This window comes from Bidens hawaiensis, unplaced genomic scaffold, assembly GCF_021521415.1.
Source record: "Bidens hawaiensis isolate Kalapana, Puna unplaced genomic scaffold, B.hawaiensis_p1.1 tig00018666_1, whole genome shotgun sequence".
NCBI lineage: Eukaryota > Viridiplantae > Streptophyta > Magnoliopsida > Asterales > Asteraceae > Bidens > Bidens hawaiensis.
The window spans coordinates 202,797-228,401 of NW_027492828.1; the positions used below are offsets into that span (position 1 = coordinate 202,797).

Consider the following 25,605-nt stretch of genomic DNA (forward strand, 5'->3'; position numbering starts at 1 on the left):
TCTGTCTTGGTGACTCATATCGTACATTTAGATGTAAAACGTATTATTATTTACTGTTTTTTTAGTTGATTTTAATGTTGCAGATTGTTTGTTGGATCCATCTCAGATTGTTTATTTTTTGTGTGTGTGATATTTGATTTTGGTGAAGTCTTTCATTTTATCATTTAGTTAGTAAATCACCAAAGCTTGCAATATTAGTTGATGCATTTATTTTAAAAAATAATGAATATCATTTAGACATAAATACCCTTTGAATTGTACAGCTTTCAAAACTAACAGCACTGTTCAGCCACAGAGGTGTAAAACCGTTCGTTTTAACAGAAAATGGTCCAAACATCAAGAATCCAACCGGCATGATAGGCAGTGACCAGCCCGGTATTCAAAACCATGATCTCTAAGCCCGGTAGAGTGGGCGGGTCGGGTTGGTTCGGGTCAACACAAGTTTTAGTCAAAATGGAGTCAAGTTGAAATGAGTCAATTCAGGAAATGAATACAGAGGAATGGCCCATTAAGGATTGGGTCGGACTCAGATTGCTCGGGTTGACTTGGACAGCAATGCTGAATTATTAAACATACACATATCTATAATGGATTAAGAAAAACCTATGTCAACCATTTGTTTGTAACCCTGCTCTTTTATTTCATTTCTAGCAACATTTAAATTTAGCAATACATAGATGCCAAATGGCTACAGGTACTAAGCCATAATAATAAGCAAACTAGTAGTAAATCCGGTTCAAAGAAGACCGAAGTGTCAAATACACAGCTCGCCATCCGGCTTGTGTTGGGTGAACCGTGTCCCAGAAGAACACAGACTCGGGTTCTTTACAAACCGTATACAACTTCTTTCCATTTTCATCCACACTTCCACAATAAGCGTCACTGCGTGTAGCTACACAGCATGGCTTCAATGGAGTACCAAACTTCGAGCTCCCTGAATTCCACAAATTATTTACATAAATCTCAATAAAATTTACAAAACATTTCAGATTTCGGATTTCGGGTTTTATTGCCATCCCTAAATAGAGGTGCACAAGGCCCGGTCCCAAAAAGGTTGACTACTTAAAAGATTGTTTAGGCCCGTACCTAAACAAGTTTGGCACCCTTCACTTGGACTAATCCAGCAGTTACTGCAAGCGGGAACCAAGCAAAGGGCCCATACCCTTTTTATTTATTTATTTATTTTTTTGTTTACCCTTAAATTATTTTAATTAAGAAAACTATATTTCTAATATATTAAGTACAATATGTTTTAATAAACATAAATTATAATACTTGAGAAATAAAATCTTGACTGTTCATTTGTGAAGAATAAAACTATACTTTCGTAAAAAAAAGAGGTGCACAAGGCCCGGTCCCAAAAATAAAACTATACATTTCAGATTTCGGATTTCGGGTTTTATTGCCATCCCTAAATAGAGGTGCACAAGGCCCGGTCCCAAAAAGGTTGACTACTTAAAAGATTGTTTAGGCCCGTACCTAAACAAGTTTGGCACCCTTCACTTGGACTAATCCAGCAGTTACTGCAAGCGGGAACCAAGCAAAGGGCCCATACCCTTTTTATTTATTTATTTATTTTTTTGTTTACCCTTAAATTATTTTAATTAAGAAAACTATATTTCTAATATATTAAGTACAATATGTTTTAATAAACATAAATTATAATACTTGAGAAATAAAATCTTGACTGTTCATTTGTGAAGAATAAAACTATACTTTCGTAAAAAAAAGAGGTGCACAAGGCCCGGTCCCAAAAATAAAACTATACATTTCAGATTTCGGATTTCGGGTTTTATTGCCATCCCTAAATAGAGGTGCACAAGGCCCGGTCCCAAAAAGGTTGACTACTTAAAAGATTGTTTAGGCCCGTACCTAAACAAGTTTGGCACCCTTCACTTGGACTAATCCAGCAGTTACTGCAAGCGGGAACCAAGCAAAGGGCCCATACCCTTTTTATTTATTTATTTATTTTTTTGTTTACCCTTAAATTATTTTAATTAAGAAAACTATATTTCTAATATATTAAGTACAATATGTTTTAATAAACATAAATTATAATACTTGAGAAATAAAATCTTGACTGTTCATTTGTGAAGAATAAAACTATACTTTCGTAAAAAAAATAAGGCTCAAAGTTGTATTATAATGCATGAAAGTAAACTAATTGGCATTCATAATGTAAAACTAAATTACCTGATAAAAGGATTATTAATTATATTAGATAACTGTATTACATGAAAAAAACAGTTTTACGTATTCGACTTATAGGATCGGGCATTTAGGACAGGACATTCGGGCTTAACAGTTTGTGCATCTCTAAGTCTAAAAGTCTACCCGAAAACAAATAAAAGTAATCAAGTGTTAAAAGAATATTGCATACCTGTAAAAACTGTTTTGCTATTTAACACAGTGTTGAACGCGCTAAACGTATCAAGAATGATAAAGCTGGAATCTTTGGTTTTATTGTTCAGTGTCGTCACGGCCTGCTGCAACAACTGGTTATGGAAGTTGGATAACAAATTCACGGTTCCGTTGCATTGTTGGTATGATGAAAAAACAGTTTCCTTTGGGAGGCATCCTATCGGCTCTATGGTAGCCACCAATACTCGCCTTATGCCTGTGTCATGAATCAGCTTCAAATCTATTGCCATTTGATCAACAACACGCGTAATGAATGCAGGCAGACCCTGTACATAAACAACTGTTTTCGATAACATAATTACAAAAAACGCATAACGCAGTCATAAAACGCAAACCTTAAATCCTAAGAGGTTACCTGCGTAGTGCCACCTGCGGAAGTGTAAGCATTGTAGTCATTGCCCGAGACCATGACAAGAGCCAAAGATGATCTTAAATCCCGCTTTGTGTAGACTTTGTTTTTAATTAGTTTTTGAAGAAAACCAATCTGAGTGGTCATGTTTGGTAGCAAGTTGCCAGTGTTAAACACCCCGGTTCCGCCATAAGCAAAGTTGAGTCCACGCCGCAACTTGCCTGGCGCGTATTTTCGGACTTTATATGGCAATGGAGACTTGATCCCCATAAACCTGGCTGCAAATTCATAACATATTAGAGAATGTATATCTCAGGGATATATCTATGTATAGTTATGTGCATAGGTCAAATTCATTGGCTCATTGCACAATATCAAATTATTGCGAGAACAAAAATAATAAATCTAAATCGTTTATTTTTTTTTTATCAAATGTTGATACTTTTAAATTTTTTTACTTTCTTACATATAACTATGCATGTTTTGTACTTATAAAAACCATTAAAACTAGTTTGCCCGTTTTATTTATTGTTTTTAACCGTTTAGCTGCACATGTGTATGCTATGTGTGCATGTGTATTCTGTGTATGTAATATAACCTAAACATGACCTACACGTGTGGATTTTATACATAAACATAGATTTTTTCATACTTTTTTGAATTATAAGAAAGATGAATAAATATCTAACTTATCCCACTTTTTCTCGCAATATATAGTGCTATGCATCTACAAAAACATATACATACATATATTTATATCATTCTTTATTTAAAACCGTTTCTAAATTTAATGGCCTCTGCTTATTAGGGACAACCCTGAGGGGAGGCTGAGGGGGCGAATATCCCCGGCCCGATCTTCCAGGTAGACCCAAATTTTTTGAAATTGTATGTATGTGTAAATAAAACATGTATTTGTAATAATAAACCCAATTACTCAATTTATTTAAGCCTATTTTTATATAACTTTTTTTTGCATAGCCTAAGCCCCAATAAATAAGCCCATTTAAAAATTGATTAGTTTAGACTTAAAAAATTAAACTAAATAAAAATTTTTTTTTTACTCAAAGCCTAAATTTTTTCTCAACCTGCGCACAGAAGTTTTAATGATTCTCGTGGACGACCCTGATATTTATATTCAGAAAAAGATATTAGTTTTGGACTAGTAATCATACAAAGAATGCTATGATTCAACACTCGTTAATGATTAAAACAACTTTAAATCCCCCACTTCCCCACTTAAGGGTTTTACTTGTGAAATAATAATGATTTTTGAGTATAGAAGATGGAAGACATAATGATAAGTGAAACAGATCAAAAGTTTGAGCTGGCAAAGGGGCACTGTGGCACCACACAAAGGTAAAGTTACACTTACCCCACAAGCATTCAGTAGTCTCCTTACTTTGTGCATTTTAAATTTTATAATGAAGGACCAATCTTATTCATGTAAAAGGTTCTATTAGTTTATTTTTTACATTTTAGCATAGCCTCTTAAATTTATAAGAATGTATACTGTGGATCCTCAAACGTACAAGTGCACTACACATAGCGATACGCTATATGGTTGTGTTTTAAGTGCTTCCATACGACAATGTCGTCTAGGTCATCGGGTGCAACAAATCAAATATTTTAACGGGTTTTAGGTGAATATTCTACAAATTAACAAAAAAATCATAATCTATAACAACTTTAGGCCTTTTTATATGATGAAGCACGATGAAGACGCAACAGACTAGGCCTCCTCGAAATTTAGCACGGGTTGAAACAATTTAAAGTTTATGCCAAACTATGTCTAGAAGTCTAAAAATACTATAAATTCAAAGTTAACTTATTATCCGGTATGTGTTATTCAACTTTTTAAAAAAAAGATAGTAATAACAACAAATTATATTTTTACGTAGTAAATCAAACTATTTGTTTTCATCTAACATCGGTTGGTGGAAGTTATCTCATGCTTTCTATCCTCTATATAAACTTAGATCGCCACCGACCCTTCCTTTTTCATTTAACGTGGGCAGAAAAACTCACTTACGGGCTCTATCATGCAATATTGTTTTGCTAGTTTGGTACTTTGGTTTATAAACTAATGTAAGCTGATTTGTATCGAAACTTCTTTATAAACTAGCTTACCGGACCATCTAAAAGATTCCAATTTTAAAAGGTGTTTTCCCTTGCTACATATGTAACAACATCGAAAATCATATTGCCTATTGATGTAACAATGTTACAAAAGAATGTGTTCTTAGTAATCACGATATAAGTTGATGGGGGGTAAAACTCTAGACCATAAACATGTATGTGGATTGGATGTATGAACACATGAGTAAATATGTGGGCAACATGTCGTTAAAAGCTAAAGAGGATAAAATTTAAATGGTTATAAGTTTTCAGGCAAATATATATGTATGACACTTTGTCCATATGTAATAATTTAAAAAGGTAGACGGCTCCATGCCTCCATCACAAGCTAAGCAACAAGCATATATCACAAAAACTAAGGACAAAAGTTTATAAATATAATACTGAAATCAAACAAATGGGTGAACAAAAGTAAAAGTATAAACGTAAGGTGGGGCAGGGAATCATGGCTTTCTGATGACTCGGTTGGGGCATTGTATCATATCGCATACACTCTTTAAAGTGATCAAATTCTTTTTATAACGGAACCATTTAAACAGGTGTATGTCGTTTTGACGGTCTAATAATTGGGTTTGCAGTGGCGAAGCTTGGACGAGTTTGTCGGGGGGCGGACTCAAAATGTATTAGAAAAACATAAACGAGGGGGGGGGGGGGGGCGGGCTCAAATTTTGGACAAAAAACAAGTAAATTTACACTATGTATACAACTTTTCGGGCGAAAAATGATCAATTTACACTACTGCGCAAAAAAACAGGGGGGGGGGGGGGCCCTAATGAAGCTTCGCCCTTGTGGGTTTGCAGTTTGCTTTTGAAGGTTTAATTATTCGGAAAATGCTTAGGAATTTAATACAATTCGAGTATTTTTTTTATTTTTTTTTTGTAATTTTGGAAGTTGGAACGTTGATTATGCACAGAGTACTGCTATACTGAATCCTTTCAAGAAGTTTGATACAAACTAATTATCTTGAATTAAAAAAAAACCTGATCTTAACAAGTACAAGCCTAGTTATTAGTTTTGGTAAACTTTCTTCATTATTGGTGGAGTTGGAATGATAGCGTTTTGTTAAAAAAAATGTGTATCATAAGTAGTATAGGATTATAGTTAAACATAGGGTTTTTGATTTTGTCAAAATTAGGTAATTAAATATTGTGTATTAACTTTACTTAACACTTTTGATGGTATAAAGCCAAGATTATAGTTAAGCGCCAAATTAGGAATTATCTTTTTAAATATTGTTCCTAAGTTAAAAGTAAAGTAAAGTAAACATTAATAGAAATATTCATTTATATATAGTATACTGAAATGACAAGCATAAAACTCTTCTCAAAATGCATATTAATAAAGCTCTTACTGTTACCGTAAAACTCACGGATAAAAAAAGATAAAACTTTGTATTAACCACGACACCTTTAATTGCAACTTGGGTTAGACCATCCATTGTGGGGAGGGAGAACCCCACCCCCACCGCATCGCTATGAGACATTTTGGACGATGTTTTAAGTGTGTTTCCCCTCCAAAACTCCCACACCACGGGTGGTCTTATAGCCCAATGGTAAGAGGAAAAAATATTTTTATAGAGATTCGGGCTCAACTTGACAATGTATATTTAAGTACACACTACCTTATGACCTACATCAATTGTAGATATGCATATATCTCTTTGACAGTATTTTAATTAAAAAGGTAACTTTATGAAAAATACAATCGTGTTTGTATAATGACACCTTATCATAACAATAGTGAATAAACGGTCAAAAGTGAAGATGGTAAAAAGTAAAATAATATGAATGTATTGATTTTCAAAAAATGTGGGTAAAACAGTATTTTACTTTACTATGCTTGGAGTTGAATCTTGAAACCATGCTTATTATTATTTCCAGAAAGAAGATAAAATGACACGTGGAATTATTATTATATTATATAAACCAAAACATATTGATTATGGAGCATACTTACCGAGGTAATCGGTGAGTACACGGCCGTCGGAAAATCTTCCGGTGGGTTTTCCGGGGAAAGTGGCACCATAGGGTGGTTTCCAGGAGTTAGTCAGTGACTTGGGGTTGTTTCCGGTATCAGAATACGAGTCTCCGAACACAAAAAGCTTACTTGGTCGGACTCCGCGGTATATATGATGATGGTGGTGATGGTTTGGTTTCTTGATAAGCCGATCATGTTCATTCGCACGTACAGATTCTCCTGCACATGGTTTGTAGTTAGTAAACAGCAGGTGAATGTTAAATGTGTTCAGGCGAGTGTAAAGTTACCGGCGAGGAAGAAGAGGAAAATGATGAAGAATGTGTAAGAGAGGACACCGTGGAGTTCCATTAATTAGAGAGAAGAGACAAGTCAATCGAAATAGATTGTGACAAGTATATTTTATATCAAGGAATGTTGGTTTGTGGGTGGGGTGAGTACTGGGTGCACATAAACCGGATAAGACCCATAGAACTTAAATCAATTAGACCTGATTATGTTACAACATGGCCGGTTCTTGTATCCTGAGAATACATGCGAACCTATGTTATAAGGGTTAGGGCGGTTGACCCTTTAGAAATTTTTTTATTAAATGTATGTATATGTAAAAATCTCGTCTGCCTTTTATGAAAGTTTGACTTAGACTCTCTTCAAACCCTCATGAAATCCTTGAGAATACAATTAACCAAGTCTGGTATGTCGGTAAGACTCATTTGCTCCTATAGGGGTGAGCATAAACTGGGTAAGACCTGCGATACCCAAAATGATCAGACTCGATTATTTACAATAGGGTTGGTTCTTAGGTCCGGAGAACACCATTAATCGAGTCTGGGTCATCCGTCATGTTTTCGGGTGAGACTAGTTTGCTCACCCAAAATGCTCAGAAGTTTAAACGTAATATTTTGAACCCTAATCAGAGCTCAACTGAGTGTATTTTTCTACAATTTCATAATAGGTTGATTAATCTAAATCCTTCTACACATCAATTCGATTGATTAAATCATTATTGTTTTTCTTTATCAAGTTGAAGATTCTTGATATTCATCGACGTTTTATTTTGATTTTGGTTTTTTACTTTAAAGATTTCATACTTTAAGCCATAGGGTTTAGAAATTGGATAACATAGAGAGAGGAGTTCAAAATTTGGATCAGAATGGATTTGTAATTGATAAATTTGATCATGAACTAGTTTGGGTTATTTACGAAACTGTCACCACATTTTTTGTAATCCAACGCTCTGGAAGGTCGCGTGCGTAGTGTACGATAAGTCATTTTTTACAATAACCCACCCTGATATAATATAATATATAATTTTTTGTTTTACTCTCAACCTATCAAAATTTAAAATTTCTCTCCAAAATAGCCTATTAACCGCAAACTTAAGTTTTTATCAAATTCTTATTGGGCCAAACATATGATATATTTATTGTGCTGCCTATCATCATTAGAACTGTAGATATTTTCTATTCGGCCCAACACCTGGAACAAATTGGGAAAGGAGCCCACTGATTTATTCACGAAGTCCCATTATAATTTCGATTAGATCATTAAATATTAAATTCATTATAAAATAATTCTCACAAACATAGAATCTCAACTTCATTATCCCAAATCAAGAGAGTTTTCTCAAATACATACCAAAACAAAATCAACGAGCACACAACAAATATGACTATGTATTGTCTACGAAGTTTAACTTTAAATTCATTTAATAATATTGTGTCATGCAATGCTGACTGAACATTGGGTGAAGCCACTGCTGAAGCCGTCTGAACCTGTTGTAGTCCAGGCGAGCGGTGACTTTAGCGAATTATCTGATTTATTTATTTATTTAACTTTTCTTCTAAATTTGGAAAGTAATAAAACTAATAATACATTAAAATAAAAATACTAACAAATAATAATACTAGCCTAGTACAAGATCATTGAAACGTCTAGCCTACAAATGCTCGACCAACTCATGACGAAGGTTTTCGTGGACCTCGTTGTTCTTGAGATATAAGACGTTTTGGAGCTTTTCATCATCAGTGATTGTCGATTCGTTTAGTTTTGACAAATTGTTATACCTTGGTCCTCAAGAACCATGTTATGTAGATTAATACAAGTGTAGACGACATCCATTATTTTTTCCCTTGACCAACACCGTAGTGGCCTCGAAATCAAATGATTTTTTTTATAACTCCAAACGCCTTTTCAATATCTTTACGTGCCAATTCTTGCTTCTTCTTAAAGTACTTCTGTTTGTCTTCAACTGGAGATGCATAAACTTGAACAAGCGTTGACCATTTGTTGTAAATCCCATCAACCAAATAGTAGCCATGCTTGATGTAACATCCTACTTTCGGTTATATTAATAAAATAAAGTTCGTTTATTTTATAGTGGGTCGTTATCGGTTTAGTTGAATAGAATACGAGATGGACTTGTGTTGGGTAAATGGATATGGGTTATGGACTTGGGTTATGGAGGAATGAAGGAAAGACCATGGGCTTAAGCCCATGATCAAAAATATATATACCCTTAATCCTCCATTTAATTCATTTACACATATCCCTTACACCATCCAAAACACACACTTAAGATTCTCTCTCTAGTTTCTCTCTCACTCTAGCCGAAATATAGAAGAAGAAACGGATCCCGACCCAAGGTATGATAGTATTTTGTTGTAGGAGCTTAAATCCGTTAGATATAATCATGAAACGACGAGCTGACACCGTTAAACCGTTTAAGTCACGAGATCCGGGTGGAATCGGGTATAAACCGAACCTATGATGAGCTTAGGGGTCACCCTAGCTCAAATCTGGATCGAACGGGACGAAAAACGGTGAAAAACGAGTTAAAACTCATTTTTCCGACGTGTTCGCGGTTTTCCGGCGGCTTTCCGGCAAAGGCGGCGCCGGAATAGTGGTACGAGGTTAAGGGGAATGTCAGGGAATGTTCTGACATTCCTGACCTAACCCTAGTTCGCTATGGGGACTTAACGAACTGAGGGTGATTCGCCATGGGGACTTAACGAACTAAGGGTGATTCGTTAGTCGATTCGCATAAGGGGGCACAGCGAACTAGCCCTAGTTCGCCTATGATTCGTCTCTGATTCGTTAAGGGAAAAGGGTAACGAATTACCCTTGATTCGTTATGACCAGTTCGTTAAAGGAGATAACGAATTAGAAGGTCCAATTCGCTACTTGGACTGGTTCGCTACATGGACTGATTCGCTAAGAGTCCAGTTCGTTAAAAGTCCAATTCGTGTAAGTAACCAGTTCGTTAAAGGTTCCAATTCGTTACAAGAACCAGTTCGTCATGGCAAGTCAGTTCGTTAAGGATAAGTAACGAACTAGAAGTTTAACAGAATGACAGAATGGTCCCTGGACTTAGAAAAGAATGATTTAATTACAAATAAGCCCTTGAACTTTTAAGTAGCATATTATTCAATGATTCAAAATGCTAATGGAAAATGTGTTAAGACAGTTAATGAAAATAAAATTTTTCCAAGCTGACCTGGCAGCTTAACCCCAGCCAGGGGCTCTGCCCCTTGGACCCTGCTAGGGGCTGCCGCCCCTAGAACCCCGCTGCCAGGGGCGCTGCCCTGGACCCCCGTTCGTTGAGGGTAATAATTAAACTAGAAAGACGATATGTGTAGTGATAGTTATTGATACGTATAATTATTATACAGTTAGTCGCGCACAGCTAAAGAAGGGGATAACCGTAAACGGTGAACGCAACCGCCTTGAGGTGAGTTTCTAGCCCCACTTCCTTGTTATGTTTTCGGGGCTGTGTGCATACTAGATGTGATAGTGAATACACTTATCTTAAGTGATAAGTGTATGCCTTGTATGATTTACGTATGATGCTTGCTTGACGGTGCGTGAACGATCTTCGGATATTGCATGAACCGTCAGGTGGTAGTTAAGATATGATTGATAAGTATGATGAGAGATATGATGTATGTATGAATATATGATGTATGCATAATGTATGTATGTTATGATGATGGTACGTGAACGCTCTTCGGAGATTGCACGTATTGTCAAGGAAAGCATGTATGAACAGGTATGGTACAGTTACACGAAACAAATGGACCAGACCCTTATAATATCTGTGATGTTAGGGACCAGACCCTTATAATATCTGTGAGGTTATAGGGCGAAAGGCTCTTTAAAACGTATGATTATGTATGTAAAGGAAGTATGAAGGTAAGAATGAAAGTATATGCACTTACGTGTGTATGTAAGAAAGTTAAGAGGTTAAGTATGAAATGTAAGAAGGTATTGTATGATTATGTGATTAACTAGAACTCACTCAGCGTAGCTGACTTTTAGTATGCACGCAGGTGAGTAGGATGAGGCAGCTCACGTGAGGAGACACGTGGCACTGAATAAAGGGGCTGGCATCGGAAGACTCAAGACGTTTAAGTTTAATGTTTTGTTTATTTTGAAAGACAAGATGTTGCTTTAAGACAAGAGGTGTTTTGTTATGAAATGTTTTATGAAAGCTTTTATATTCCGCGAATGTTTTAATTAACTCTGATATTTAGAACTGCGTTTATGAGTAAATCCAACACGAAAGTAGGGCTACCGGTAACGGGGCCTTACACTTGAATTGAACCTCGTTTGCATAAAACGATTGAGTTGGCTCAACTCCGTCAATAATGTCATCGAATATCAGTGACTGTTCGATAACATTTATGTCGTTATTTGACCCGATGATACCAAAAGACACACGCCAGAACCAAACATTATGGGAGGCCGCCACCTCAAGTATAATACTGGGCCCGAGGTGATCACCGCGGTGGAATTGTCCTCGCCAGGCTATAGGACAGATATCTCATCCAACATGCATATAGTTGACGCTACCGAGCATTCCGGGGAAACCATGTTTTTACCGTGCACCCCGTATATGCGTTGGATATCATACAAAGTTGGTTTACGCAAATATCTCCGTGAGTAAATCGATATGATCCCTATGTATAAACATTGTTACGTAAACCCTTAGACAATATATAATATATAATTAAACGAAACATATATGTGTATATGTTACCTTGACAGAAAAAATGAAGTGAGTCTCGCAAAACTTTTTTAGACATTTCTAGGTATTTATCAATCCTGTATGATGAAATTTCATACGCTAGTTGTCGAATAGCAGTTGTACATTTTTTGATGGTCGTGAAACCCGATCTACATCTTACATATTCTCTTTGTTGGAAAAAAGGATACCGATCCGACAAATCATTTGATAAACACATGAATAGTTGTCTACTCATTCGAAAACGATGCCTAAAATGTTCTTAGTTATAAACGGGATCGGGGATTAAATAGTGACGTACCAAAGTTTCATTAGCGCCCACTCGATCACGAAGAAGAGGTGGTTGTCTTGTAAGTCTTTGTCGTCCTTAAAACCGTTTAGCCAACAAGTAAACTGTTATTCTCCTGACTTAAAAAATAAGGTTGCCTTCTTCCAAAGAGTCGGACGAAGAAAAGGAATTCCATTACATTTTTTGTTTGTAATTGGGTGTATTGGAGAGAATGAGTAGAATGGGTGATTATTTTTTGTATGTTTTTTAGTGTGTGATGGATGACATTTATGTAGTTAATTTTGGGGAAAAAAAAAGTAAAGCTCCCAACGGCCATGTGAAATTCCCAAAACATTCCTCATCCAATGTTCACTTTAGCCCAAGCCAGTGGGCAAGCGGTGGCTCGCTCGCGGCGCCACTCGCGGCACCTCGTTGCGGTGTTCTCGAGTGAGGTGGCTCGCGTCGGCCATTGGGTCCACAACGGACGGTCTAACTCAAACAAGCACATAAAGAATTCAGATCACCATTGTGACCATCTCATAAAGACTTCATTCAGAAAATACGGAGATAACAAGATAATCTAAACAAATTCTTGAAACCCTAAATTGAAGGAGACGAAGTTCTAGCATACACGATAATAGTGAACCAAACATTCTCTTAAACGGGCCAGCCACAGAAAATCTATAAACTCAACTTCCAATACTTTCGACCATCAAGGCTTATCAGCTACATGATCAGATCCAAGCCGATTCTTCAATTAACCAACTCTGGTGAACAATAAAAGAACAAAGTATCATAACTAAACATACTATACAATTTTTTTTAAATACTCGAATTCAACTTTGACACATTTCAACAGATTTTTACCTTCTATATTTTACTAAAATAAACGTTCCCAGAACTTTCCATACAAATAACTAGCCTGGCTCTGTCTATTGAATTTTCGGGTTGGTTTGGACTTCAAATCTTTTCCCCCCACTACACACTTGTATATTCATATAACCGTCACTTAAAATTTTATATTTTGTTTATTAAGGCTTTTTGTTTCATTATTATAAAAACCCAAGAAAAAAATAACATATTAACATAATAATTTTAAACTAGCTATATATTTATATTTAATCGTTTAGGTTATTTACGACGTCCTTCGGCACCGGATACATAGTTTGACGACTATGACAGGTTCGATCAACAAGATAATCGGTTCAATGACAATATACAAATGTTAGAAAAAAAATTGCTTAAGATTCATGAAACAATCACTCTTGATCATCATAAAAGCAAGGGGCTCCATGACATCATTTTCACGGCGTGTTGATGCATTTTGAAATAATGAATGAAGTTATCCAACAAACCGGCCTGTATCTCAAAAATTATGGAGGATGTTAAATCTTTGAGTTATTTTTGGTTTAAAAATCACTCGTAGTGTAAAACCATGTTATGGGTATATTGTTGTAAATTCTCTTTGTAATTCGGTTGTTGGTAGTTTTGTTTCTAGCTTCTTGCTAGTTGTTTAATAATATTTTGTCATTCCAAAAAAATTGATAATGAAACCATTCTTGTAACTTGTAAAGATGAATTTTATTAGAGAATATTATAGAATATATTATTAGAGTTCAGTATTATAGTGATACTATAACTTGAAGATTGTATTTGATTATGTTTCTTTGTATTTATCTCTTGTAACCTTATATATAGTTGATCAATAATACATTACACCTGACGGGGTTTTTATTTTTTTACATGGTATCACAACCTTAAGGTTCTGGCTTGTTTCTTTCTCTTCTTCTTGTTCTCGTCCTTCCCCGGAGACGTTTGTACATGCATAAAATATTACTTTCTTACTACCATTCTATATCATATTTATGCGCCTCCGGGCCAAAGTAACCAACACCGCTGCAGCCGTTTTTTTTGTTCAATTACGAGTAGAACCTCTTTGGTTGGAGCTGCCTGCATGTGCTCCTCCTATTCGAGTCCAACACATTCACAAACCCAGTTGTGCAGCTTATATTAATATCTACTTTTTTCCCTTCTTTTTCTATTCATATTTTTTTTCTTCTTTTTCTGTTTAGTGTATTGTGGTATAAACGATTGAAAATTTTTATTTTATTTAGTTTTAGTTTTTCTTTGAAAAGAAGGTTTTTTTTATTTTCTTTTTTAGTTTTATTCTTCGGAATATATAATTTTATTTTTTTTTCTGCCGTCAAGTCGTTGCTTCGGCCGACTCAATCATAGCTCCTGCCATCGCAGTCGAAGCTCCTGTCATCATGCTTAGCCGCCTGACCACGGTCATGCCACCAATGATCTTTTTAGATCCTATAAACGATCGAGTTCCTGCTCTACGTGACAGACGGTAGTATATATTCACAAGTTTTGCGCTCCAGTCTGAGCGTCTGATTTCCTACCGCTCTAACTACGGGAGGATATTAGAGAATATTATAGAATATATTATTAGAGTTTTAGTATTATACTGATACTATAACTTGGAGATTGTATTTGATTATGTTTCCTTGTATTTATCTCTTGTAACCTTATATATAGTTGATCAATAATACATTACACCTGACGAGGTTTTCAGTAGTCTACAATGATTATTATTTAGTTTTAGTATGAATAAAGAGTAAAGACCCAATGAAAGTGATAACCAAATGTGACGTACGATATGCAAAGGTTATTTTGTAATCATCATAAATTTATTCGAACAATGCTAGAAAGTGTGATTCGTGAAAATAGGGATATCTTTAAACCTCATGTTAACAATTTCAGATAGAGTTTTTCGTTGGAACTTATAAACACTCGGAAAATTCTTAGAGAGATCAAGAACGGGTATGAAATTTGTTAAAAATTCCGTACATTAATCTCGAATTCTCGATGTCTATTAAAGTTTCTATTAAAGGGGTGAACAAGTAAATATCTATCCAAGTGTTTTGTTCGGCGCACGCCTTGCAATTCATTATGATGTAGCACGCCCCCATTGGCTGATTGACCCTAAAAGGCAAACTTAAGTTTCAAATTATTCTTACATCAAATTCTATTTGTTCCAGAAAAAAAAATGATTTATGCTAAAAGAATAAAAGCAGCATTTATCTAATTCAATTCAACTGTTGACTTGTTATTGATTAAACTAATTTCTGACTTGAAATGTAGTTTGTTTAGGTTGTTGACGGAGTTGATACCGATCTTCAGCTTAGTCAACAACCCTGATCCCGTATTATCATCATCATTTCCCACATGCGTATTCATCCTTCATCTTCATTAACATCTAGAAGTTTGAGGTTAAGAGTGTAATTTGAGCATTCTAAAGGGTTTGCGGCGCAACAGTTGTCCGTTTATCGTATGTCTTGATGTAAACACTGTATTTTATTAAAGAAAAAAACAATTGTGCATTCACCAACTTACAAGGAAAAAAAACATTCATGGTAATACTTCTTGCATCAATTAAATATCTAGAAAGGTACCGGAGAGTTTTGTTCTTTGAAACATGTCTATTACGATTTTTGGTTCATACATATTGTAACTAATCAACAATTAAGGGAACTAGTTAACAAGGTTTGATATGGTATCAAAGCCTTAGGTGCGCTAAATCGGCAAGGTTAACAAGTTTGACATGGACTCATAGGTTGAGTCGTTGATACATGACTAGTTTATAAAAAGGATTTGATAATTCATAAAACAAAACTTATTTTAATAAACTGGCTAACCAATAATGTGATTTCTTTTCTTTTACATATAATGTGTGATAAATAATTCAGTTGTTTCCGAATGAAGTGATCAATAAGCACCAGTGGTCTAGTGGTAGAATAGTACCCTGCCACGGTACAGACCCGAGTTTGATTCCTGGCTAGTGCATTGAACAAAGGTCGTGTTTTTTATTTGTAATCATCACGATCTAAGCGTAACTGCTTTTTCTAATTAACTCAATATTATTTTTAGTTAAGATTTTAGTTACACTCATTTAATAATTGAGTTTGTTTATAATTTAAACACTTTCAAAGAGGATTTTTTATACTCTTGTTATATTTTATTTCAATTGTTTATACATCAGTTGTTGGGTCAAATACTCGAATATCAGGGCCTTAAGTAACCTGATCTAGCATTTTCCGAACTTTATCTACAATTGCAACACAAAATAACATGTTAGAAGGAGTCTAGCCTCCACTGGCCTTCTAGCTTAGTGGTAGTCCGGTTAATTATCCTAGGAGAAGTTGTTGGTTTGAGCCTCGACGTCTGTGTGTGTGTGTGGGTGGGGGGGGGGGGGCTAAAGCTTTAATTATTAGTTGACTAGGAAAAAAACGTTGTTCAGGAAAAGAATGAAGGGTCTAGCCTTGAGGACCACCCTCATTGTATTTATGTACGTGAGCTGTGTAAATAATGAAGTCAACATCGTTGTATTTATGTATGCGAGCTGTGTAAATAATAAGCATAAACCTTCGGTATATAGCAAATATGGAAGAGTATAAGAGGAAAGAACACTAAAATGAGTCCTTATATAGGTTGAGTTTTGGGTTGGGTTCAGCCCATAGAGTTGGAGGCTACCCCAAAGATTATAGTAAATTACATGTAAAAGATTTCAAATGCAATGGCTTAAAAGAAGTATAAGCATACTATTTACAGAACTTTTTTTAGCTTTTTAAAAAGTTAGAAAAACATGCATGCCTTAAGCTTGTTCGACGTTCATGCAAACAGTTGGATTATACTTGTAATTTCTTGAAGTTGAGGACTAGACTTGCAAAACATACAAACCACTGAGACCACATGTGTAATTAATTCCCCCGATTGTTAGGCTAATCATTTTTAGAATAAACTCAATTTCAATTTTATGACAATAATAGACTAGCTATATTTTTCCTAATTTATACGAATTGGTTGGTCGATATGTTTAACTAAAGGGTTTAAACAGATTCACAATAACATACTTATTTAATTAAACAAAATAAGCATAACAACTCATATACAATTTGTTTATTAAACTGATTATGTTACAACAGCACATAACCAAATCAGAAACTAGGACCTCTAAGTCTCTAACTGGCTCTAAGTTGATTAGCCTTTTTTTTTTGTTGCATAAATATTCATATTTTGTTGATTATATATGATTTTTTTGCATAAATATTAATTATCTAAAATTCACGGGTTTCTGTTTTTCATATAATCTTGGTATATATAAAAGAAGAACAAATTCTCCACGTGTCTCCTCCAGGTTCTCGTTGCTATCGTGTTCACCAACAAAAGCTTCCTTCCTTCCTGTGTAAGCTTATCTTCTTCACACATTTATCTTTGATTATAACTAGCAGATTCAAAATTCAAGTAACTTCCTCTCTCATCTCATCTCATCTCTGATTATTTCTCCATTCATCCTCCACATAACCACAATCTTCTTTTGTGAAACCTCCATATAATAAATAGTCGCAATTGAAACCTCTCTTCGATTCGTCATGCAATCAGGTATTCATGTTTTTCGTCACCAGTAGTTGTATAGTTGTCGATAGTTACTTTATTGGGTTGTCTTTTGTCTATATTGTTGGTAGACCAATTTCTTCAATATCAGTGCTTGGTTGGGGTTTATAGTTTTACTTTATATCTTGTCTAGATTCGTAATGCGAAGTTTACAGTTTCTTATATTTAGATTTTCTTATGTGACATTGTTATGGTTTTCTAAGCTACTGTAATGTATTTTCTAATAAATTACTTAGGTTGATCATTATTTTGAATAAGAGTTCAAATGATTTTATTCTACTGCTCTGTCACCACATAGATGTGATTTTCAAAAGATACCTACACAATGTCCCATATGTATGGAAAAGTTTCATTACATGGACAGTTTGCACAAACTGAATTTTGTTAATTTTGGACACCCTGGCCATTTAATTATGACACAACTTGCCCTTTGCTTATTTGACTTTGTTTAGCTTACCTATTTAAGCCTAATCACCTGGCTGCAAATTGAACCGAGAATATAAACAAGTTTAGCATGTCAAAGTTTTAGGTAATAACTGTCAAAACGGGTAACTGGTAAAATTATGGGTATGGAGGAAGTAGCCACATGTATAACTGGTAAAATTTGTAAACACCTATTAATTGCTCTTTACCAATTTTAGATGGTCTTTTTAATTTTTAACTTTTTATAGCGAGATACATTTCACGAGAACACGCCACCAACAGAGAGGACCCTGAATACATTTCTTCGCTGGTTGCTGCAACTTTTAATGCAATGCAAAGTGGGGTTAATGATATTGTTTGGTTAATGCAGGTAAACAAAATAAATAGTCTTATCAAGTGATGGTGTTTGGTTATTTATTTATCAATATTGTGTGTGCAGGGATGACTATTTGATTTGCATATGGTCCATACTGGAGGCCTACACATATGCAGGTACTAACAATGAAGATAATACTTAAATAATTAATTAGTTTTGAGGGAAATTTCTGATATGAAATAACTTATTTCAGGCACTTCTACATGCTGTTCCTATGCTATTGGTCAAAGTTTGACCACCTAAAATCAAATGTAGTCACCGCTTTTTCCGTAGTCTTCACCGAGTGAAGTACCAGTGGCTATTCTTGGTTTAATGGAAGCAAGTAAAAAAATATTACAAGGAATACAACTATCTAATAGTTGCAAATACTATAGTTGTATAGTTTGCATTGGGCTGAGTCAATGTTTGTAGAGGTCCAAACTTTTCTTATACAAAAGTCAACAGGAGATCAAAAGTGGAATTAACGAGGGGCATGTTTGACCATTTGGTTAAACTATTAGATGGGAACACCGGTAATAACGAGTAGCCCGTACGCTAATAATGTTGTGGTTCTCTTAGTGGAACTCATTTTTGGACTTTATTAATTTGGCTTTTCATAGTTAGTGTAACCCATCTTTATATTTATTAAATATAATACAAAATAAATAATAAGAAAAACACCCATGAAGCTAATATGAGCAGAAGACCTCAATGAAAATTGTTAGCAACAAAGCAAAAATTATATGAGTATATATATACGATTAAGTAGATCAGCCAAAATACTTGGAAATCGTATTTATATTATATGTCTTCTAAGTTACAGGTTACATATGTATTTGATTATATAATTTTATAAATTATTAATATGTTTTAAAAATAATTTTTTTTAGTATTACACGGGTATTTGATTATATAATTTTATAAATTACTAATATGTTTTAAAAATAATTTTTTTTGAGTATTACACGGGTATATAGACTAGTTGTCAATAAAGCTCATGCCTGTGGGATCTTTAAAAGTCTTCAATTATGAGCGGCTTTTTCGCGAGTACACTATGAACCAACTTTACAGTTTACACCCACTATGTTTTGTGCAATGACAATCTAACCTCTCTAAATATCAAATAATGCAAAACGTCACCAGACTAGTATTTCAAATAGGTCAATATAATTAAACTTATGTGACTTTTCTATATTCGTTTGATAATGCTACAAAAGTTCAAATCGATATGTTTTATGAACAAATTAAACGTTCACAGAATTGTTAGATGGAAATTCGTTTGTTTAATAATAAACTAAAAAGAGTAACTTTTAAGCATGCATATATGATGAATACATGCCTTATTCGTTTCTTTACATAGTTTATGTTTTTACATGTGAGTTCATTATATTCATTTATTTATGTTAGCTTACATTCTTTTATTTACGTTTGTTAATTTATGTACGTTTACATAATTGTTAGTTTCTTTTTTAGTAATTAGAAGAGGTGGACATGAGGTTTTACTCCACTAGGTCGCTTATTTTGATGCATCAATGCTTCTTAGCTTGGCATCCGATTTTTCTTGTTTGGGGTAAGTCAAGTCACATAAATAACAATAACTTGTCATTACAACCGGTAACTTAAGAGATATAAACAAAGTATTTTTAGGTAATTAGGACTACTAAAAGGCATTGCAACGTTCAATAATATTAGTTTTAAAATAATAACAGAAGTACTTAATCGAATTTAATACTTTTTACTTTTGCTTTTCAATCAAAACATGTTTAGATTAATCATTTATAAGGCTTTCTTTTTCTTTCTAGGTAAGTCCACAAATTCTGATCGTCAGTCAAAAATCCATCACATTACATATAAAATTAATAGCCCATAGTTATTAGTAATCCTGTGTAATCGACTAATGAACAAACCAACATAACGATATCGTTTTCTTTGTTTATGTTCTTACGTCTGTGCCCATTTAAATTATTTAAGAACGAACATAAACAAACACAAACCTATTCATTTTTTTAACAAACAAACGGAAACAAGAGAACCCGTTCATCTAAGTATCTAACTTAAACTAAGTTTTATAAAATGACAAAGTCAAAAGTTGATAAAATGAAAATAGGTGTACCAATTTGAAACTTTCCTATACACTCCAACTTATTAAAAATAAATAAATTTATTATAATAATATAATTGTCCGAGAATCATTTTCCAATTTCCAATCAAGCGACAATAATAATAATAATAATAATAATAATAATAATAATAATAATAATAATAATAATAATAATAATAATAATATTCCTCCTCTGCTTCTGCTACACGTCTGGCATAAAAGTTCGGTTCCCAGATCGTCAGCTATGGCTGCTGCTGCTGCTCTAAGTTAGGTATTTATCAGCAAACGTATTTATCCTTATTATCTGTTTACCTACTTTCATTTATTGAACGAATAGTCTCTTATTATAAGTTTTTTGATCGAATGCCAAATTGTTTGACTGATACAGCACGCACCAAATTTTGATGAATTCGTGATGTTTCCGTTTTCAGTATAATATGATTTTCATTTTGTGCTCGCGTTAGATTCAGGTTCTGGTTGATTTTGATAATCGATGGATTTTGTACGTAGATTGGGCTGGTGGTATTGACTTTTGAGCTATGATATGTTTTCTAGGGTTTATATTTGGGGCTGGATTATCAATTTTAGTTACTGGTGGTAGAATTCCGGACCGTATTCACAAGTCAGTGTATAATATGGATGGACCTAAGTTGACAAGTCGGTTACGTTGGTCTAGTTTTCTAAGTGTAATATGATTAATATGGTAATAGGTCCTGAACATGTCACAAAGTTACGGTTAGATCTATAAATCTAGCGGTTTGGATGTGTGATCAATTGAGAATTACTGTAACGAGTTTTTGAGTCAGTTTTTGTTGCGTTAATAATAACATATTTTATCGATCCCATGCCTTGACTTCTGCCTGCAATGTTTGTTGCTAAAGATGATGTAGTTTAATTTGCTTATTATGATCTTTTTCACATTTCGAGAAAATGTCAAACTGGTTTGGTGAAGCAATTTTAGAGAGTGGGCCATGTGAGATCTTTTAGGTTAATTCAACACATTGACTAATTGTGGCACATTGATTAATTCAACTAACTTTTGCTTGCTATCATTAATCATTTTAAGTTTTATCTACAACGTTAGTCTGTAAAATTTAATCTGATGAAATCAAATGTAAACTTGCAGCGGTGATAGATCAGTGTGTTTCAATCACCATTTATTCAGTTCACAATGGGTCATGAACTTCAATATTTATTGGAAACCAAGAGATTCGTGTGGCTTGTGCAGTTGTATTTGTCTTGTTTATGATGTTTCAGTATTTTGAGTTTCCAAATGGTCATGTTGTATCATCCTTATTCTCTGCACGCGAGGGTCAAATATTTATGAATACCACGCATTTTCACACTTCAAATACCAGTAATATTAGTAACTTACATAATAATGTATCACAAGCTTCAAGTTCAATGTCTCCAACCATTTTACCACCAATTTCACCTTCTTTACCACCCACTACAGCAGTAAATACTATAAATAGTCCTACAATACACTCAAGTCCCAATACATCTGTCAAAGATTTTAAAGAATTACAGAAAAATCCAGTTCATTCAGACAATAAATCATCTGCAAAAGAAGGTGTTGGTACGGGTAACGTAGTGACACTATCAAAGATGCATGATATGTTGGTTCATAATCGGGCTTCATCCTTTTCTATGGTATGCAACTTATTTCTTAAATCTTCACTTTTAGTCAAATGAAATTGTTTTAGTCAACTGTTAAAGTGAGTTTTTAATTACCAAAATTTTTATAGAAACCTCGGTGGTCTTCATCAGTTGACCAGGAATTACTAGATGCAAAGTTTCAGATCGAGAACGCTCATTTCAATGAGAATGATCCTGAACTTCATCCTCCCCTTTTTGTTAATGTTTCACGGTTTAAGAGGTAATTTCCTCTTTTCTTAAGCCTGTCATGAGTTTAAATATGGTTCATATGGTTTGCTCATATTGCAAGTTTGGTTATTAAGTTTGAGAAGCTACATGCGCGGTCCCCAAATTTTTAAAGCGTAATGCGGATGGTCCTCGGAATGGATGGGCGTAATGTGGTTTGACCGTCCGTGTCACGCTCTAGAAATATTAAGGAACACACTATCACACGTATAATTTCTCAAACTTGAGGACCAAACTTGCAATATGGGCTATCCACACGGACCATCCGAGTAATTAACTCTATTATTATTATTGTTATTATTATGAAATACAGGAGTTATGAATTAATGGAAAAGATTCTCAAGGTATACATATACAAGGAGGGAAGTAAGCCCATATTTCACCAGCCACAAGCAGTGCTTAAGGGAATATATGCCTCTGAAGGATGGTTCATGAAGCATATGAAAGCAAGCCCACATTTTGTTACTAAAAGCCCAAAACAGGCCCATTTATTCTACCTTCCGTTTAGCTCTCGGATGTTGGAAGAAAAAGTATACGTTCCCGATTCTCACACTCACAAAAACATAATACAGTACTTGAAGAACTATCTTGACTTGATTGTCAGGAAATATAATTTCTGGAATAGAACCGGGGGATCTGATCATTTCTTTGTTGCCTGTCATGACTGGGTAAGTTATATGATCCTTAATTTGATTTGTATAACTCCATTTAGAGGTACGCAAACAAGCCTGGCCTGAACCGGCTTGGGCTGGCCCGGAAAAGCCCAAAAAGCCCGGTTAAGCCCAGAGCCGTGAGAGTCTGGTATGTGGTCCTAACAGTTACCTAGGGCAGGCCTTGCACTTTTCTGAAAGATAGAACAGTTTGGTCCAAACAAGTGAACAACTGCTTTCTGTTTTTTCTGTTCATTTTCATTGAAACTTTTGAATTATATTTTTGGATTAAATCTTTTTTTTTAATATTTATTTTTTATGTAACCTCTTTAGTTTAAAATCCATAAAAGAAACTGCAAAGTTGTTGTTAAGGTTTATCTTATTTACTACATTTTTGTAGGGTAAGCATTTTTCAGTGAATCTTTTAATGGGAATTCCATATATCCCCTTGTAAACTTCACTAATTGTATACTATCCAACCCCAAACTTAAATTGCGTATTTGCGTATATCCCCTCCCTAACTGAAAGTTCACATAATGACAAAGATACCCTTTCAAAATTAAAATATTAGCGTTTGTTTTTATGATTCATTTAATCTTTTTTGTGTTTTTACTAGATTTTATTTTTTGTGTTTTTTCAATATTTAGTTTCATCTATGTATAATCTACTCTTCTTTATTATGAGCTTTTGGAGTAACAAAGCCCATGGCGCCACCACCCACGTCGGAGCCACATTGGAGCCACTGTCCACGTCTCCATCAAGGCACCCCTCTTTTCCCCATCGCCCAGTTCTTTGCGCCTCCTCCCGCGCGGTGTAACACCCCTTCAAGCCCAAAGCCTGCAAAAGTGATCTGATGCCGTGGGCTTTTATTCGCTACACATGGTCTTAGAGAAAGATTTAAAAAAAAGGAAAAAAAAACCAAAAAAATGTTTTTTTGGTACTTTTTTTTGTAAAAATGTCACAAAAAAAGGAATGTTACAAAATAGTAAATATGAAAATTTGGGAAATTTATAGTTTTAGTATTAATAAGTGTAAAATTGTCGTTATATTATTTATATTTAAAAAAATAAATAAACGTAGGTATGTTTGATATTTTTCTCACTATGTGAGAGAATATATGCAATTCTGGTTTTGTTTTAGGTAAATATGCAATTAAAGAAGTTTACTAATATACATTTAAAGTTGGACCTGGCTTTAATCTGACTGCGTAGGCCCAACGGGCCCATTGAACGCCTAAACTTAATTTCAGGAGATAGGCCCTTCGCTGCTCATGTTAGGACCAGTCTTTGACCGGTCTTGTCTTGTACATTTTAATAAAAGTTTCGGGCTTATTATTTATTTTATATATTGCTTTCAGACCCCATCAATAACAAAGAAACATATGGATACTTGCATACGGGCCATGTGCAACTCGGATGTCAAAAACGAAGGGTTTAAAATAGGAAAAGACGTTGCTTTACCAGAAACACTCGTTAGTTCACCTAAGAACCCGTTAAGAGAATTTGGCGGGAAACCCGCTTCCCAACGCACAACACTCGCATTCTTCGCGGGCCGAATGCACGGCGACGTCCGTCCAATCCTCTTAAAACACTGGGAAAACAAAGACCCGGAAATGAAAATATTTGGAAAGCTACCAAAATCTAAACACAACCGAAACTATATTGAACACATGAAAAGCAGCAAGTATTGTATATGTGCTAAAGGTTATGAGGTTAATAGTCCTAGAGTTGTGGAGGCTCTCCTTTATGACTGTGTTCCCGTTATCATATCAGACAATTTTGTCCCTCCGTTTTATGAGGTTTTGAATTGGGAGTCATTTGCGGTTTTCGTGAAGGAGAAAGATATCCCTGATTTGAAAAACATTCTCGTTTCGATTCCTGAAACGAGGTATTTGGTGATGCAAGAGAGGGTTAAAAAGGTCCAACAACATTTTTTCTGGCATGTTAACCCTGTGAAGTATGATATCTTTCATATGATACTACATTCAATATGGTATAATAGAGTGTTTAGAGTAAATCTTTAGTGAATAGAAATTTATATGAATAATTTATTCTTTTAGTTTTTTGTAGTGTTGAAAGGGATGGAATTTGGGTCTTTGTTACAACTGTGAGTTAATTGACTTCTGAGTATTACTGACAGTTTTGTTCCTCAGGAACATCTGCATTTGCAATGAGTGTGACTGAAGAGAGAGTAGTACTGTTGACATCCATGCAAAACAAAGTTAATTTTACCCAATTTCACATTTTCACCTGTCTTTGTTCATTACTATTTTTATTTCCCGCCATTTTTAAAACCCGCGAACGAGTAATGATAGCTTAAACCTGTCTTCACTCGGTATAATACGCCTTAATTTTGTTCTATAATAGTCACTACTACAGAACTGAGTATTAGCTACTGTAGTTTAACGAACAATTTTACTGAAGTAGTTAGTGTTGCTAATCTGTCGTTAATTTTTTTGAGAAAGAAACTTATTAAAAGCTATAATTAAATCGGTCTTAAAAAGTAGTTAAAAATTGAAGTTAAATAGGTAAAAGATTAGATCAGTGGCAAATGTTATAAAAAAT

The 25,605-nt window shown here is 34.5% G+C and overlaps 1 protein-coding gene, 1 long non-coding RNA gene and 1 pseudogene across 5 annotated transcripts; 2 read left to right on the forward strand and 1 right to left on the reverse strand.

The window, feature by feature from the left end:
* Positions 1-602: 602 nt before the first annotated feature.
* On the reverse strand, positions 603-7,258 carry LOC143556666 (GDSL esterase/lipase At3g09930-like). Of its 2 annotated transcripts, none has more exons than XM_077045934.1 (5): positions 7,178-7,234; positions 6,863-7,115; positions 2,777-3,048; positions 2,381-2,687; positions 603-934 (listed from the first exon to the last, which is right to left on the reverse strand). In XM_077045934.1, the coding sequence occupies exons 1-5, from the start codon at positions 7,229-7,231 to the stop codon at positions 720-722; spliced, it is 1,101 nt and encodes a 366-aa protein (XP_076902049.1). In that variant the 5' UTR covers positions 7,232-7,234; the 3' UTR covers positions 603-719. The 2 variants fall into 2 exon arrangements, with proteins under 2 accessions (XP_076902049.1, XP_076902050.1); XM_077045935.1 differs by having other exon boundaries at positions 604-934; positions 6,863-7,102; positions 7,171-7,258.
* A 10,919-nt stretch (positions 7,259-18,177) lies between these two features.
* On the forward strand, positions 18,178-18,887 carry LOC143556645 (uncharacterized). 2 transcript variants are annotated; one of them, XR_013139410.1, is made up of 4 exons: positions 18,178-18,225; positions 18,300-18,421; positions 18,491-18,543; positions 18,621-18,887. It is a non-coding gene; the product is annotated as an uncharacterized LOC143556645 (long non-coding RNA). The 2 variants fall into 2 exon arrangements; XR_013139409.1 differs by lacking the exon at positions 18,178-18,225 and having other exon boundaries at positions 18,249-18,421.
* A 2,569-nt stretch (positions 18,888-21,456) lies between these two features.
* On the forward strand, positions 21,457-25,327 carry LOC143556667 (putative glycosyltransferase At3g07620; annotated as a pseudogene). The gene is made up of 4 exons (XR_013139413.1): positions 21,457-22,160; positions 22,256-22,386; positions 22,705-23,059; positions 24,399-25,327. The product of XR_013139413.1 is annotated as a putative glycosyltransferase At3g07620 (transcript).
* Positions 25,328-25,605: the final 278 nt, after the last annotated feature.

Excerpts from the sequence above, each read along its gene's own strand:
- LOC143556666 (XM_077045934.1), bottom strand. The coding sequence starts at position 7,231 with ATGGAACTCCACGGTGTCCTCTCTTACACATTCTTCATCATTTTCCTC. Across the intron at positions 3,049-6,862 it reads TGTACTCACCGATTACCTCG|CCAGGTTTATGGGGATCAAG; the intron begins GTAAGTATGCTC and ends ATGAATTTGCAG. Across the intron at positions 2,688-2,776 it reads CCGCAGGTGGCACTACGCAG|GGTCTGCCTGCATTCATTAC; the intron begins GTAACCTCTTAG and ends GTTTATGTACAG.